Consider the following 16056-nt stretch of genomic DNA (forward strand, 5'->3'; position numbering starts at 1 on the left):
AAAGTTCCCACGATGAGTAAGTCTGAAAGTGACAAAATACAGAGACAGTTTACAGTTTCCTGATACAGTCCTGCTCTAGTCCTGGTTTAGTCCTGGTTTAGACCTAGTTTGAACCTAATTTAGTCCTGGTTTAGACCTGGTTTAGATCTGGTTTAGACCTGGTTTAGTACTGGTTTAGTCCTAGTTTAGTCCTCATTTAGATCTAGTTTAGTCCTGGTTTAGACCTAGTTTATTCCTGGTTTAGACCTAGTTTAGTCCTGGTTTAGTCCTAGTTTAGTCCTGGGTTAGTCCTGGTTTAGACCTGGTTTAGACCTGGTTTAGTCCTGGTTTAGTACTGGTTTAGTCCTGGTTTAGTCCTAGTTTAGTCCTAGGTCAGTCCTCATTTAGATCTAGTTTAGTCCTGGTTTAGACCTACTTTAGTCCTGGTTTAGTCCTGGTTTAGTCTTGGTTTAGACCTGGTTCAGTACTAGTTTAGACCTGGTTAAGACCTGATTTAGTCTTGGTTTAGTCCTGGTTTAGTCCTGGTTTAGACCTGGTTTAGACCTGGTTTAGACCTGGTTTAGTCCTGGTTTAGACCTGGTTCAGTCCTAGTTTTCAAGGGTAAATCTATATAGTCATTACTGTGCCAGGCCAAGTGTGGACTCGCCTCTCCACAGTTCTGACCTGTAACACGTCACCTGCTTGTCTCCAGATAGATATAAGTTTAATGCCATACTGCGAACCATTCCAGGCAAAGCAATAAGATCTCCATGGAGACGATCAGGTGGCAGACCCTCCACTTGAAAAGTTCCATGGTGCATCTTTAATGAACAGACTCTTCTTTTTCTGAGATAAAACAGGTTTTTGCTGCAGGTGCGATTTCCACAGAACAAACAGCTAAAAATAAAGTGTCATTTTGTCTCCTGCCCACACGCCTCAGAACGGCCCGGATCAGTCCTGGTTTAGATCTGCTCTAGTCCTGGTTTAGATCTGCTCTAGTCCTGGTTTAGATCTGCTCTAGTCCTGGTTTAGATCTGCTCTAGTCCTGGTTTAGATCTGCTCTAGTCCTGGTTTGGATCTGCTCTAGTCCTGGTTTAGATCTGCTCTAGTCCTGGTTTAGATCTGCTCTAGTCCTGGTTCGGATCTGCTCTAGTCCTGGTTCGGATCTGCTCTAGTCCTGGTTTAGTTTAGTCCTGGTTTAGTCCTGGTTTAGTTCTAGTTTAGACCTGGTTTAGACCTGGTTTAGTCCTGGTTTAGTCCTGGTTCAGATCTGGTTTAGTCCTGGTTTAGGCCCTGATTTAGTCTTGCTCTAGCCCTGGTTTAGACCTGGTTAAGACCTAGTTCAGTCCTGATTTAGTCTTGGTTTAGTCCTGGTTTAGTCCTGGTTCAGTCCTAGTTTAGTCCTGATTAAGTCTTGGTTTAGTCCTGATTTAGTCCTGGTTTAGTTCTAGTTTAGACCTGGTTTAGACCTCAGATAAAACACTGTTCCATCTTTCAATGATAAGTCTATATAGTCATTACTGTGACAGGCCGAGTGTGTGCTCGCCTCTCCACAGATCTGGGGTCATCTCCTGTTCGTCTTAATGGACATAGATATATTATGTGCAATAGTGTCAAAAATCTCACGCAAAGCAAGAGCATCTCCATGGAGACAAGCAGGTGACAGGACCGTCCACCAGAAAAGTTACACAGTGCAGCTTTAACTAATGGTCTAAGACGCAAAAATAACTTAATGACCCGGAAACTTCATGTTTCTCTTTGTCGTCAGGTGCACGTGCCTCGGAGTTATGTCTTTAGGGAAGATTTGACGCGGATCTGGACCTCGGATCTGGACCGGACTGAGTCTGGACCAAACCAGAACCAGACCTGGACTAAGCCTGGTTTAAAGCTGGAGTTTAAGTGAGCCGGGTTTAACATGTCTCTGGTCGACAAGCACAAAGTGAAACGACAAAGGCTCGACCGCATCTGTGAAGGTAAGAGCCGGTTAGGGCGCGCTTGTAATTTTGCAGAAAAATTTAGTTTGTCGTAGACTGATGAAATTTGGCACACGCACCGATCATGTGACCCTTAGCAAAAAAGTCTATGGGGACGCCACCCTAACGCTGATGTGAAGGCGGACATTTTGAATCTAATCATAGAGATGTCAAAAATCTAGCGCTCGTACTTTCACAAACGTGTCGTAGGGTTTTTATCCAATAGACTCCAAACTGAGGCAGCATCATCAGGACATATCTGGGGTCAAAAGTTATTAAAAAGAATTTACTTAAGTCTCAGGGTGTGGTCATGACGAGCTCTTAACGAAGCGGCCATTTTGAAAGCATAAATATTCTCGTAACTTTTGCAAACATCGTCGGATTCAGACAAACCCAACGTAGCGTCTGTGCATTTTGATGAGCCGGGTAAAATGATGTGTGGATTGGAATTCTATCGTTAAAAATGTCTCTCCAGCGCCCCCTGCAAAGTCACAATCCAACCATGACACTGGAAATATTGAATCACACGTCAAGCTAACGTCGATACGCAGCCCTCCCACTGTGGCGTGTACTTCCGCAGTCGCAACGGTTACGAGGGCCCTTTATCGCTGCTTGCGGTTTTAATATTTTACATGCCAACTAATTAGAACTACATTTTTTATTGAATCTTGATTTTTTTTTTAATATACACTATAAATATTTGTAAATTAATAAAAAAAAACATAAATAAATAAGTAAATAAATAAATACATACATAAATAAATAAAAAAAATAAATGCATAATTAAATGAGTAAATAAATAAAAAAATACATAAATAAATAAGTAAATAAATAAATAAATAAATAAATACATAAATAAATAAATAAGTAAATAAATATAAAAATAAATAAGTAAATAAATAAGTAAATACTCAAAGATTCTATCCGCAAGACAAAAGCGCAACCGGCGACTGAGGTAAAAGGACTCCAGGAGGAGCTCAAACGGGAGCGAAAAAAATCCCAAAAACTCCTGGACGAGAAGAACTCACTGGAGACGTCGGTGGCGAGGGCGAGATCGGAGATGACGCAGCAGCGGAGAGCGCGAAACGGCACGGAGTCAAAGGTCAAAGAGCTCCAGAAGAGACTTGAGGACGAGCGAGCGGCTTTCGAGATCGTCGTCGAAAAGTGCCACGCCGCGTATCAGAAGCTCGCAGCCAAAGTCCAGTAAACACGTACAAACAGACACAAGTACGTGGGGTTACAAACGTAAGAACCGTCCGATCCTTCAGCCCCTTTCGCCCAACCCCCCCCCCCCCCAAAAAAAAAATAAATAAATAAATAAAACTTACAAAAAAAGATGATTTGTAATGTGTGTTTGTTCTGTTGTTTGAATATTTTACTTGTTCTTGTTCAGTGTCCTCGGTTTTGAAGGTGTTTTTAAAGAAAATGTATTATACTTTTTTTTTTTTATTCAATCTAGATTTTTTTTAAATATACGGTATAAATATTTGTAAATAAATAAAAAAATAAATACATAAATAAATAAGTAAATAAATAAAAAATAAATACATAAATAAATAAGTAAATAAAAAATAAATAAATATATAAATAAATACATACATAAATAAAAAAAATAAAAAATACATAAATTGAATGTATATATTATTATTATTATTATTTTGGCAGAAGTGGACCAAAAAAAAAAAAAAGTAAATAAATAAAAAAATCAATACATAAGTAAATAAGTAAATAAATAAATACAAAATAAATACATGCATAAATAAATACATAAATAAGTAAATAATACATACATAACTAAAATATATACATATATATATTTTTTTTATTATTATTATTTTGGCAGAAGTTCACTAAAATGGTTCGGTTGTGTTTTCTTGGGTTCAGAAAATAAACACAAGGATATGACATGACTGCAGAGAGTGTTATATCCCTGTGTGTCAGATGCCCTCCCGTCCTCTGTCCCTGTGTGTCAGATGCCCTCCCGTCCTCTGTCCCTGTGTGTCAGATGCCCTCCCGTCCTCTGTCCCTGTGTGTCAGATGCCCTCCCGTCCTCTGTCCCTGTGTGTCAGATGCCCTCCCGTCCTCTGTCCCTGATGTTGTGTTTGGATAAATATCAGGATATTAAATTTTGTCGCTTTCGTCTCTGGGCTAAAATATATTTTTCTATTTAATCACATTGTTGTAATTTAATTTTGTTTTAATTTTGTTTTAATTTAGTTTTAATTTTGTTTTAATTTTGTTTTAATTTTGTTTTAATTTTGTTTTAATTTTGTTTTAATTTTGTTTTAATTTGACACATCGAGCTGTAAAAACATTTATCAAAAACACAGAGTTCAGACTCAGTGTTTTCCTCTGAGACTCATTTTAAAAGACACCAGCGTTTACTCTTCTTCTCCACCTCTCGTTCTGTCTCTGTCTCTCTCTCCTTCCCTTTTCCCCCGTCTCTCTCTCTCCTTTGTACCATTTTCTCTCTATCCATTCCTCACGTCCTTCCTCTCTCTCTCTCTCTCCCCCCTTTCTTCTCTTAGTTTCTATTAATCTTTTTATCCTCCTCTCCTTTTTCTCTCACTGCCCCGTCTCTCCCTTTCTCACCCGTCTCTTTCTCTATTTCCCCCATCTATCTCTCCCTCCCTTTTTTCTCTCTTCCTCTCTCACTGTCTCACTCCCTCACTCCTCTCTTTCTCTTTACCCCTTCTTCTCATAGTTTCTTGTTCTCTTTTTTCCTCCCTCTCTCTCCTTTCTCTTTCTTTGTCCCCTCTTTCCCCCTGCTCATCTCCCTGTCCCTCCTCTCCCTCTCTCTCTCTCTCTTCAGAGGACAGTTTATCCCTCCTTTAACAGCCGCTCTGTCGTTCCCTGTAAAAATCTGAATAATCAGAGTCTGAGGCGAAAACAGGAAACGAACAATTAGACCTGAGACCATTTTATCTGGACTTAAAGATAAACCAGGACTGAACCAGGACTGAACCAGGACTGAACCAGGACTGAACCAGGACTAAACCAGGACTAAACCAGGACTGAACCAGGACTAAACCAGGACTAAACCAGGACTAAACCAGGACCGAACCAGGATCGAACCAGGACTAAACCAGGACTAAACCAGGACTGAACCAGGACTGAACCAGGACAGAACCAGGACAGAACCAGGACTAAACCAGGACTAACCAGGACTAAACCAGGACCGAACCAGGACCGAACCAGGACCGAACCAGGACCGAACCAGGACCGAACCAGGACCGAACCAGGACCAAACCAGGACAGAACCAGGACAGAACCAGGACAGAACCAGGACTGAACCAGGACAGAACCAGGACAGAACCAGGACAGAACCAGGACAAAACCAGGACTAAACCAGGACCGAACCAGGACTAAACCAGGACCAAACCAGGACTAAAGCAGGACTAAAGCAGGACTGAGTCAGGACTAAACCAGGACTAAACCAGGACTAAGCCAGGACTAAAGCAGGACTAAACCAGGACTAAACCAGGACTGAGCCAGGACTAAAGCAGGACTAAACCAGGACTGAACCAGGACTAAACCAGGACTGAACCAGGACTGAACCAGGACCAAGCCAGGACCGAACCGGGACTAAACTGGGTCTAAACCGGGACTAAACTGGGTCTAAACTGGGTCTAAACCACGACTAAAGCAGGACTAGACCAGGACTAAACCAGGACTGTGCCAGGTCTAAACCAGGTCTAAACCAGAAGTAAACCAGGTGCATTGTGTATCTTTAATCTCAGTACTTCTCCTCTGTTAATCTTGTCTGAAACTTAGTCCTGGTTTAGACCTGGCTCAGTCTAGACTAAGGATTAGCTCCACTTCAGGTGTGATTCAGTCTTCGTTTACATCTGGTTTGGATCTGGACAATCTGCATTAGACCTGTTTTTAATCTTGAATTTTTATTTAATTGTATTTATATACTTCTTTCTTTTTTTTATAACGTTATATTTATTATTTATTTATTTAGATATTATTGAGATTTTTTATTTATTTATTTATTTATTTTTTTATCCATGAACTTGTCCTTGTTGTTTCAGTTCTAGTTTTAGCGTCTAAATTTCGACACTGCTGAACATTTCCTACTTCACCTATTTTCTTTTTATAGCAAAACCACAATTTGCAGCCCTGTCTCCGGCCACACTTTTTCTTCTGTTTCCACATTTAAATAATTGATTTCGTTAGCCAGCAGGTAGCTACACAATACCTCCTCAACCCGAAACCACGTGGGCGGAGCTTGTCCACTAACCCATATCACTTCATGCATAACTCCTCTCCCCAATCTCCTCTATTGGCTCGCAATCGGACCTCGATGTAACTTTAAACCCGCCTCTGTTTCGTCGCCATTATAGCGCCGTTGCTTTGTCTCTTGCGCGATGACGAACGTTAGCGAGCAGACACATTTCGCTGCCTCTCTCGGCCAGGAGTTTGCCCAAAACCAACCGGAAAGACCGAGCAGCCGCTGCAACTACTGCGGCACGGTGGCGGGAAGAAGGAACTCGTTTTTGGGCGGCGAAACGGGATTCGCGTTCCAATCCGAAAACCCGGATTTGAGCTTGCACGGAGTCAATCTGCATCCTGAAAGAGGATTACAACTCGTGAGGAAGAACTGTGCCCCGGATTTGACTAGTTTGTACATGAAGCAAATGGCTAGCGATAGGGGAATTAGCCAGGAGTACTACCCGGGGGAAGTGAGTCTTTCTGGGCCCGGAGGAGGCGCAGAGGAGGTGGGGTTTTACCGGGATAAGCGCCCCCCTCTTACGAGATCAGCGTCGTATTATGGCTTAAGAACTCCTGCTAATGCTACTGCTACTACATGGGATCAAGCCAATAGACAACAAGCCACACCTTCGCTGCTAGCTTCCACGCCAACCCCAGCGCCCGTCCCACCTCCTCCCCCGCCCCCACCTCCTCCGCCGCCTCCTCCCCCTCCCTCCTCTGTTTTGGAGCTTAGCAGATTGTACAGGGAAACTCTCTCTGGTACTAAGATGCTACCAGACGCTCAGAGGCTAGCCACGGCGTCACCTGGACTTTACTCCGTCCACTCCACTCTGCCCATTTACAACACAGATCCCGCTAGCTTGAATCAGCAGGCTTACCAGCCCGCCGCCACCAATTGTACGGTGGATTTAGCTAATCAAATTATGGACGGTAGCATCGCGAGGCCCTACGGAGCGGTGGCGTCGCAAAGATTACCTTACGACCCGAGTTACGATCCAACTTCGGCTGTCGTCGCCGCTACCGCCACCGGCTTAACATCTGGCATACCCGCGCATCACCCGAGCGCTACCGATCCAAAGAAAATGGTGGATCCTACGTTTTTGGCGTTTTTGCGATCAGAAGGTTTAGCGGAAAGCACGATTACGCTTCTGTTGCAGCATGGATTTGACTCGTCCGCCATGTTGGGAATGATGGAAGACCACGATATCCGATCCGTCGCTCCGAATCTGGCGCAAGCAAGAGTTTTGTCGAGGATCGTTTTAAACTGCAAGACGGGAGCGGGGATACGCGGGAGATCGAATAGCTTCAGTCACGCCAACTACATGCAACCGCAAGGGCTAAGTATGGATCCTGGTTTGATGCAACAGCCTCCGCCGCCACCGCCCGCGATCCAAGCTAGCGTGTCCCCGCGAATGGGTGAGTTTTTGGGGAGAAGACCGAGCAGCGCCCCCTCTCAACACCTCCTGGAAACGACCTACCCAGGCGCAAGACCGTTAGCGACCGGCGCGTATCCGGTTAGCCCCGATTACAACCAAGCGAGGTCCTTTTCGATGTACAACGCACACACGGGGCTAGCTATGTCCGCTTTGGGCACGCAGTCTCAACAGATGGCACCCGTGACGCCCGGAGCAGCGCCCAAAACGTTCTCGGGATCGTATTCGCCGATGGAGTTGATGAAAAGACCGCAGAATCTACCTCCAGCGTCGCCCATTTTAGCCGCTAGCCCGATGCACAGCCCGCAACTGCTCCGGAAAGGAATAAACCCGATGCAAGATGCTTCGCTAGTACCGGTGTCGTCGGCTAACGTGCTACAAACACAGAACCTGAACAATCCAAAGATGGTGGGGAGAAGAACCGGACCTCCCGTCATAGTGTCCACAATGAGCACCACTCCCGACACAAGTAAGGCACGATTTGTGACGTACTGAAGCTATTTTATTATTATTTTTATTAATTTTTATATTTGTAACCCAGGGAAACGTTTTGGTAAGAAAAACGCTTGAATTAAAACAGTGTAGCTTTTCTGGTGAGGTAATTTTCATTTATTGACAGAAATCTTGCTGTTGATAGAACCAGGACTAAACCAGATCTAAACCAGGACTAAACCAGATCTAAACCAGGACTAAACTAAGACTAAACCAGGACTAAATTAAGACTAAACCAGGACTAAACCAGGACTAAAATCGGACAAAACAGGACTAAAATAGGACTAAACTAGGACTAAACCAGGACCCAACCAGAGCTAAACCAGGGCTGAACCAGGACCAAACCAGGACTAGACCAGGACTAAACCAGGACTAGCCCAGGACTAGACCAGGACTAAACCAGGACTAAATTAGAACTTCTATTTGCAATACAGGGCAAGGTTTTAACAAGGAAAAAAAAGGCTCAAAATAGGATAATTTTTAACTAAATAATTAAACCAAGACTAAACTAGACCTAAACCAAGACTAAACGAGAACTAAACCAGGACTAAACTAGAACTAAACCACAACCAGTTCATTAGGGTTTCATATGATTATTTATGTTTGAACAAGGACTCAACAAGGGTCTAAACAAAGACTAAAAATGGACCAAAGTGGGTCTAAACCAGGCCAAGCAGGATTAAATAACAGTTAAACAGGGACAAACGTAGGTCTAAATGAGAACTAGACCTGGTCCGAAGAGGTTTAGTCTACGTGGATCTTTTTACTGAACCAGATCACAACCAAATCCAAGAAAGGTCAAGGTTCTGCAAATCTCTTTTTTCATTTCAAAAACATGACTTGACACACTAAACATCACCATTTTAAACCAACGATTAAAAAAAAAACACCTTAGCAAAATCTAAATTTCCATATCAACATGTTCTATTTTGTGTTGTTTTGCTAATTCCGGGCGTTAAATTTCACCTGACAGTTTCGGTTTGGTTTGAAAACGCGGCGTGAACGGCGAGTTTGACAATGTAAGGAGCTTTAGGTGTTATTATGCAACGGGTTACACTGCGCCGCAAGAGTTGAGTCATTTGAACGGAGAAATATGGGACAGAAATCAGCGAAATGTGCTCGAGACGCTATTTTAAACTACATTTTGTGCCTGTCTCTATTTACACAGCGATGATTGTTTGTTTTTGTCGATTTCTGTTGTTTTTTTTCACTTATCCAGGCCAAAAAAAGATGCTTTGTTGAGTATTTAAGGTCCTGCGCCTGATTTTTTAAAAAATTTGAGTACAGACAGATCAGAAAAACGTCCGCGTCCACTAATCCTAAAGCGTTTCATTGTCTGATAAACAGGAAGTTCATGTTAGCATACTAGTTACCGTCACTGGAATAACCTTGGACCACAAACTCGTTCTATTTTTCACATTTTTAAGACAAATCATGTACAGCGCCTTTAATTATCTTAGGGGTGCGCCATCTGCTGGTCTCCATCGAAATGTCGTCGTTTTGCCCGGAATGATCCGTGGCGTGGCATTAAACGCATCGATCTTGCATTTATTCAAGTACAGGTGTTTCTAAAGCTAAAATAAAACGCGTTGAAAACTTGGATTCTCACTGTGGGTGCGCTCGCCTCTCCCCAGATGTGACCTGTAACGCGTCAACCGCCGTTTAAGACGTTTTAATGAGTCTAGTTGTTTTTTTTCTTATGACGTGAAATCGACTGTTGTGAGCTGTAAACCGTGTTATAATGCGGTTTCATCCTCAAAAACACTTTATTATTAGTCTGCGTACATCTCCAAAGCTCAAAACGCTCTGTTCCACTCTGTGATGTCATCAAGTGGTCATTTCCACAGTCAACAGCTGCTTTTTTTTTATTTTTACCTTTTGTTCAGTAGAGATTTCAGGGTTTAAATGATCCAAATGATTCTAGAAATGTGTGTGGAGTTTAAAAACACAGTGGGGCACTTCCTGTATCACCACATGATGACATCACAAGGTGGAACAGAGCGTTTTCCAGCCTAAATATGCAGGATTTGTGTGTTAAACATGTGAGAATGAAACAAAAACAAACAAACAACACAACTCCAGGTCTGTTTGTGACGAGGAAACAACATTAGAACAGAGAAAATAGCGTAACACGTGCCCTTTAAGATGAACGTTTTCCCTAAATCGTTCGATATTCCGGTGCTCTACGTTTTCCCGCTTTGTCCCAGTCCACTCCTCGTTCTCCAAACACCCCTGTCCTGTCCGTGGGCCGCACCTGTCACTTTCTTCGGGCTCTCTCTGATCAGGATTAAACTTGATCCAATTAAAGTTAATGAGCTCTGCCTCATAGTGCACACCACAGGCTGTTTATAACACCGCGCTGCGCCAGGATTTATTTATTTATGTTGAAAAAAACACGTATTAAAGTCTCCGTACGTCACTTTTACCGTCTTAAAAACGTGAAAAACTAAACTAACAGTGGTCCAGAGTTATTTCTCACTTACTTTATGCATCAGAACATCCTAATGACTCACCATGATGAGTTTTTTTCACAACTTTCAGAGACCAGAGCAACAAGAACAACAACTAGCATGCTAACAGCGCACTTCATTTTGATCCTAAGAGCTGCTTTTACGATTTGTCTGCGCTGGGGCCAGGCAAATTTGACATAATTAAATGAAAAAATTGGGTAAACTCACTTAAATATTGAGGGTTTGAAACTTTATCTGCAGGTTCTGTTTTATATTTGAGGTACAGGTTGTTGTTGTTGTTGTGTCCCTGAGCAAGACACTTCACCTCCATGTGTCCACTCCAGTCAAATAATCAGGCTGATTGTGGCAGGAAGGGCATCTCAATATATATATTTTAAATTCTCTTGATAATATCTTGATATAATCTGTAGAAAAAGTAGTTGTTTTTGTTAAAGATGTGTGTGAAATCAGCTTTTTAAGATTTTCTCCCATGTTTTAATGTCGTTTCCTCATCAAAAACACGCCTGAAGACGTTTTAAATGTCATCCGTGCATGTTTGAGTCATCTAGAGATCTCTCACGGGCCCTATTTGAACCCTCCTCACGGTTAGCTGTAAGATTCTGTACGAGGCTCCGCCCACAAGTCTACATCACCCACACTCCACACATGACAATCCACTATAAATATACAAAAACATGATACAAAACTGTGCACTACGACTTCACAAACCTGACTCAATGTGCAGTAGTTTCATTAGTGGGATGCAGCTGAGTGTGTTGTGATCGTGCTCTGAAGGGGGAGGGGCTTAGCACAGAGAGGGTCAAACATGAAAGTGAAACTAATTAAATATGTTAATATGTTGTTTTGGGTGAATGTAGCATTTTAAAAACAATAATACCCCAGAGAAGTAAAATACCTCCTCTTTAATACCCCATAGAAGTAAATACCTCCTCTTTAATACCCCACAGAAGTCAATACCTCCTCTTCAATACCCCATTGAAGTAAATACCTCCTCTTTAATACCCCATAGAAGTATATACCTCCTCTTTAATACCACATAGAAGTAAATACCTCCTCTTTAATACACCATAGAAGTAAAATACCTCCTCTTTAATACCCCATAGAAGTATATACCTCCTCTTTAATACCCCACAGAAGTATATACCTCCTCTTTAATACCCCATAGAAGTAAATACCTCCTCTTTAATACCCCATTGAAGTAAATACCTCCTCTTTAATACCCCATAGAAGTATATACCTCCTCTTTAATACCCCATAGAAGTATATACCTCCTCTTTAATACCCCATAAAAGTAAAATACCTCCTTTTTAATGCCCCAGAGAAGTAAATACCTCCTCTTTAATACCCCATAGAAGTAAATACCTCCTCTTTAATACCCCATAAAAGTAAAATACCTCCTCTTTAATACCCCATAGAAGTAAATACCTCCTCTTTAATACCCCATAGAAGTAAAATACCTCCTCTTTAATACCCCATAGAAGTAAATACCTCCTCTTTAATACCCCACAGAAGTAAATACCTCCTGTTTCAGTACAAATTGCCTCTGTTTCTCGCAGTCGTCCTGTTGTTGACGTCTCCGTGGCGACGTCTCTTATGACACATTTCGTAGTTCAGCGTCTGTTCTTCCTGTGGTCAGTTTCTCTTTCATTATTCATTCACTCCTCACACTCGAGTGACCAGTGTCTTGCCTAAGGACACAATGACACTGAACTTCCTGGAATAAAACAAACAAAACGTGTAACGAGAAATACACCTGAGGAGAGAGGAGAGTCAGACCTGTGCACCGCGCCGCCGTGTCCTTTGGCAAGACACTTCGGTCGCCTGGTTTAGGGGCAAGTGACGTTTCACTTTACCAAGAAGCTTTAGCTGAAACTCACTGATGTATCTGCGTTTCAAGTTTTAAAATAACTGTAATAAAACTCCAGGGGGCGCTACTTAGGCGTCTCAAAAGGTGTCAATATAGACCATGATGCATTGTGGGAGTCGGAAAAACAACAGTGAACAGAGACGGGAATTTAACTGGACACAACACGACTGAAGCAGAAAGAAGCTCAGGTTTATCTCGTCTTCATCCAGATCATGAATAAAACTCTGAAATAAACTGCTGCTGTGTAAAGGAGGAGGAGGGGGAGGAGGAGGAGGAGGGGGAGGAGGAGGAGGAGGAGGAGGAGGGGAGGAAGTGGGGGGGAGGAGGAAGAGGAGGAGGGGGGGGGAGGAGGAGGGGTGGGGAGGAGGAGGGGGAGGAAGAGGAAGAGGAGGAGGGGGAGGAGGAGGAGGGGGAGGAGGAGGAGGAGGAGGAGGGGAGGAAGAGGGGGAGAGGAGGAGGAGGAGGAGAGGAGGAGGGGGAAGGGGAGGAGGAGGGGGAAGAGGAGGAGGGGGAGGAGGAGGAGAGGAGGAGGGGGAAGGGGAGGAGGAGGGGGGAGAGGAGGAGGAGTAGGGGGAAGGGGAGGAGGAGGGGGAGGAGGAAGAAAAAGAGGAGGAGGAGGGGGGAGGAGGAAGAGGAGGAGGGGGGGGAGGAGGAGGGGTGGTGAGGAGGAGGGGGAGGAAGAGGAGGAGGGGGAGGAGGAAGAAGAGGAGGAAGAGGAGGGGGAGGAGGAAGAAGAAGAAGAGGAGGAGGAAGAGGGGGAGGAGGAAGAGGAGGAGGAGCGGTGGGTTTGGCTGGGGTCAGGATTTATAAAGTTGTTACGTGTGATGTCACTTCCTGGTCCATCTCACGTTACAAAATGACTGCAGTCGTTTAAAGCTAACGACGCTAAGCACGAGTCTATGGGAGGTTTAGCTAAGACGCTACGCTAGGCTAATATAGCGTTAGCAGTGACGGACAGTTATAAACACTACAAATCCTGTGTTATGATAGATTATTACTGCATTATTCACGTATTTGACACAGTTTCTTTCTTGTTTGATGAATAAGGAACAAAAACAAAGCTAAAACAAATCAGCTGTGAACTTCCTGGTTGGACCCGGAAGTGACATCATCAACGAGCGTGTATGGGTTTCTGAAAAATGCAATATTGAAGAAAATAACGTGTATTTCACATTTAAGTCGCACTTTTTTTTAAGTTTGTCTGGACTCAGATGCAATTTAAATGTGAAATATGTGTGTTTTTTTTCTACAATATTATGCATTTTTATGGCTGGTGCAATTTATACTTTTATTTATTTGTACTTTTTATTTTGTTTAATGAGAAAAGACATGACACTGACCCAAAGTATCACAGAGTTCAGTGTTATTAGGTTTGTGTTTGTGCCTTGTATTTGAAGTGTCTAATATCATAAACACGACATTTGTACATTTTCTTTTCACGTTTTGTATAAGTGGCGTTTGTTCTGGCTGCGTCCGCTCGGTGGGAGGGTCCAGTCCGTGTCCTGGAGGTGGTTGGCTGAAGCTGTAAGTCGAGCTAATAATGGCATTAGTTAAAACCGCACTGGCGCTAGTCTGTCCCACACTCTCTCTTCCCCCGTCTCCTCCTCTTCCTCTCTCCTCCGTTGCGCTCTGTCGTTCTCATGGAGCTGTCCGCGGCCTCCCAGGTGACGGCAGGTGAGTGGTCAGGTGACGCCGGGAAGAGCGGACGCGATTGGCCGAGAGGGGGGGGGGGCGAGGTGCGTCGGAGCGCGCTCAGTGGGCACGTGGGCGAGCCTTAAGGATTAGCCGCAGATATGAGGCTTTTTATAGACGCGGGTTTAAGACGAGGGAGAGGAAGAGGAGGAGGAGGAGGAGGAGGGGGAGGAAGGGGAGGAAGGGGAGGAGGAGGAGGAGGGGGAGGAGGAGGAGGAGGAGGAGGAGGAGGAAGGGGAGGAGGAGGAGGAGGAAGGGGAGGAGGAGGAGGAGGAAGAGGAGGAGGAGGAGGAGGAAGGGGAGGAGTAGGAGGAGGAGGAGGAAGGGGAGGAGTAGGAGGAGGAGGAGGAGGAAGGGGAGGAGGAGGGGGAGGAGGAGGAAGGGGAGGAGTAGGAGGAGGAGGAGGAAGGGGAGGAGGAGGGGGAGGAGGAGGAGGGAGAGGAGGAGGGGGAAGAGGAGGAGGAGGAGGAGGAGGGGGAGGAGGAAGGGGGGGAGGAGGGGGAGGAGGGAGAGGAGGAAGAGGGAGAGGAGGAAGAGGGAGAGGAGGAAGAGGGAGAGGAGGAGGGGGAGGAGGGGCGGTGGGCTTGGCTGGGGTCAGGATTTATAAAGTTGTTACGTGTGATGTCACTTCCTGGTCCATCTCACGTTACAAAATGACTGCAGTTGTTTAAAGCTAACGACGCTAAGCACGAGTCTATGGGAGGTTTAGCTAAGACGCTACGCTAGGCTAATATAGCGTTAGCGGTGACCGACAGTTATAAACACTACAAATCCTGTGTTATGGTAGATTATTACTGCATTATTCACGTATTTGACACAGTTTCTTTCTTGTTTGATGAATAAGGAACAAAAACAAAGCTAAAACAAATCAGCTGTGAACTTCCTGGTTGGACCCGGAAGTGACATCATCAACAAGCGTGTTTGGGTTTCTACTTCCTGTTTAGAGCTGCCATTTTGAGCAAGATATAATATTTTGTTTTGAAATGGCAAAAGATGTTTAAAGTTTAAATCCGTCAACTGGACAAATCGTCGTAGGTGTGAAGACGTGTCGCTTCTTCAGTTTTGTTTTGTTAATTGCTATGGTAACGGTGCTGATTTTTCATCACTCTCAAACCAGTGGATAGATAAAGGCTTTTAGTTTTTTGACTCTGTTTTAGCTAAATCCAAAAATCCAAAAATATGACGATGATGAAGTGGCGACCAAAGCTTAAAATTCATGTTTTTAATGTTTAACTTAAAGCTGCACGATGTAACATTTCTTGTGTAGAGTCCCCCACCTCCTTGTCTCCATGGAGATGTTTCCTGCCTTTGCCTTTGCCAGGGATGTTCCCCTGTATGGCATTAAACTTGTTCTTTACTTTATCTTCATGGAGAGAAGCAAGTGACACCACCACCAGGCCAAGTTACAGGTCAGATCTGTGGAGAGGAGCAATAATAAAGTGATGTTTAATGCCATAGTATGGAATATTTCAGGCAAAGCTGTTGTACCTCTCCATGAAACATTACACAATACACCTTTAACTTTCCATGTACAATGAATGATGTTTTTTTTTTTAGCCAACCTGTTTGTCTCCATGGAGATGTTTAGCCCTGAATGTTCTACAGTACAGGCATAAAACTTATAGGTCAGATCTGTGTGGAGGCGAGCCCTATCACACGAAGGATCTATGTGTTTGAGTGTATTATTAAAGTGCAAATGACTCTCTACCGATGTCATCAACAGACAACTACAGTCATCCAAACTGCAGACACAATTTACAAACAAGGAAGGAGTTTTTCATTTAACAAAATAACAGTCTGTTTGTCTAATCATAACTATTGTGTAACTTCGATCATTTTCACACGTCAGTGACTCCGACCGACCCAGTGGCTTTAGATTTAGTCCAGTTTGCTTCAGTTTTGGGTCGATCTTGTTCACACTGTGCATCATT

General features: G+C 43.7%; 1 protein-coding gene across 1 annotated transcript in view; it reads left to right on the forward strand.

Moving 5' to 3' along the window:
* The first annotated feature begins 1767 nt into the window (after positions 1–1767).
* The window catches only part of LOC117386977 (C-terminal-binding protein 2), a 43077-nt gene continuing 28788 nt past the window's right edge, over positions 1768–16056 (forward strand). Inside the window, exon 1 of the mRNA XM_033984364.2 lies at positions 1768–1952. Within this exon, the coding sequence (XP_033840255.1) occupies positions 1895–1952 (58 nt within the window). The 5' untranslated portion in view covers positions 1768–1894. The remainder of the gene's footprint in view (positions 1953–16056) is intronic.

Source organism: Periophthalmus magnuspinnatus, chromosome 19 (assembly GCF_009829125.3).
Source record: "Periophthalmus magnuspinnatus isolate fPerMag1 chromosome 19, fPerMag1.2.pri, whole genome shotgun sequence".
Classification (NCBI taxonomy): Eukaryota; Metazoa; Chordata; class Actinopteri; order Gobiiformes; family Gobiidae; genus Periophthalmus; species Periophthalmus magnuspinnatus.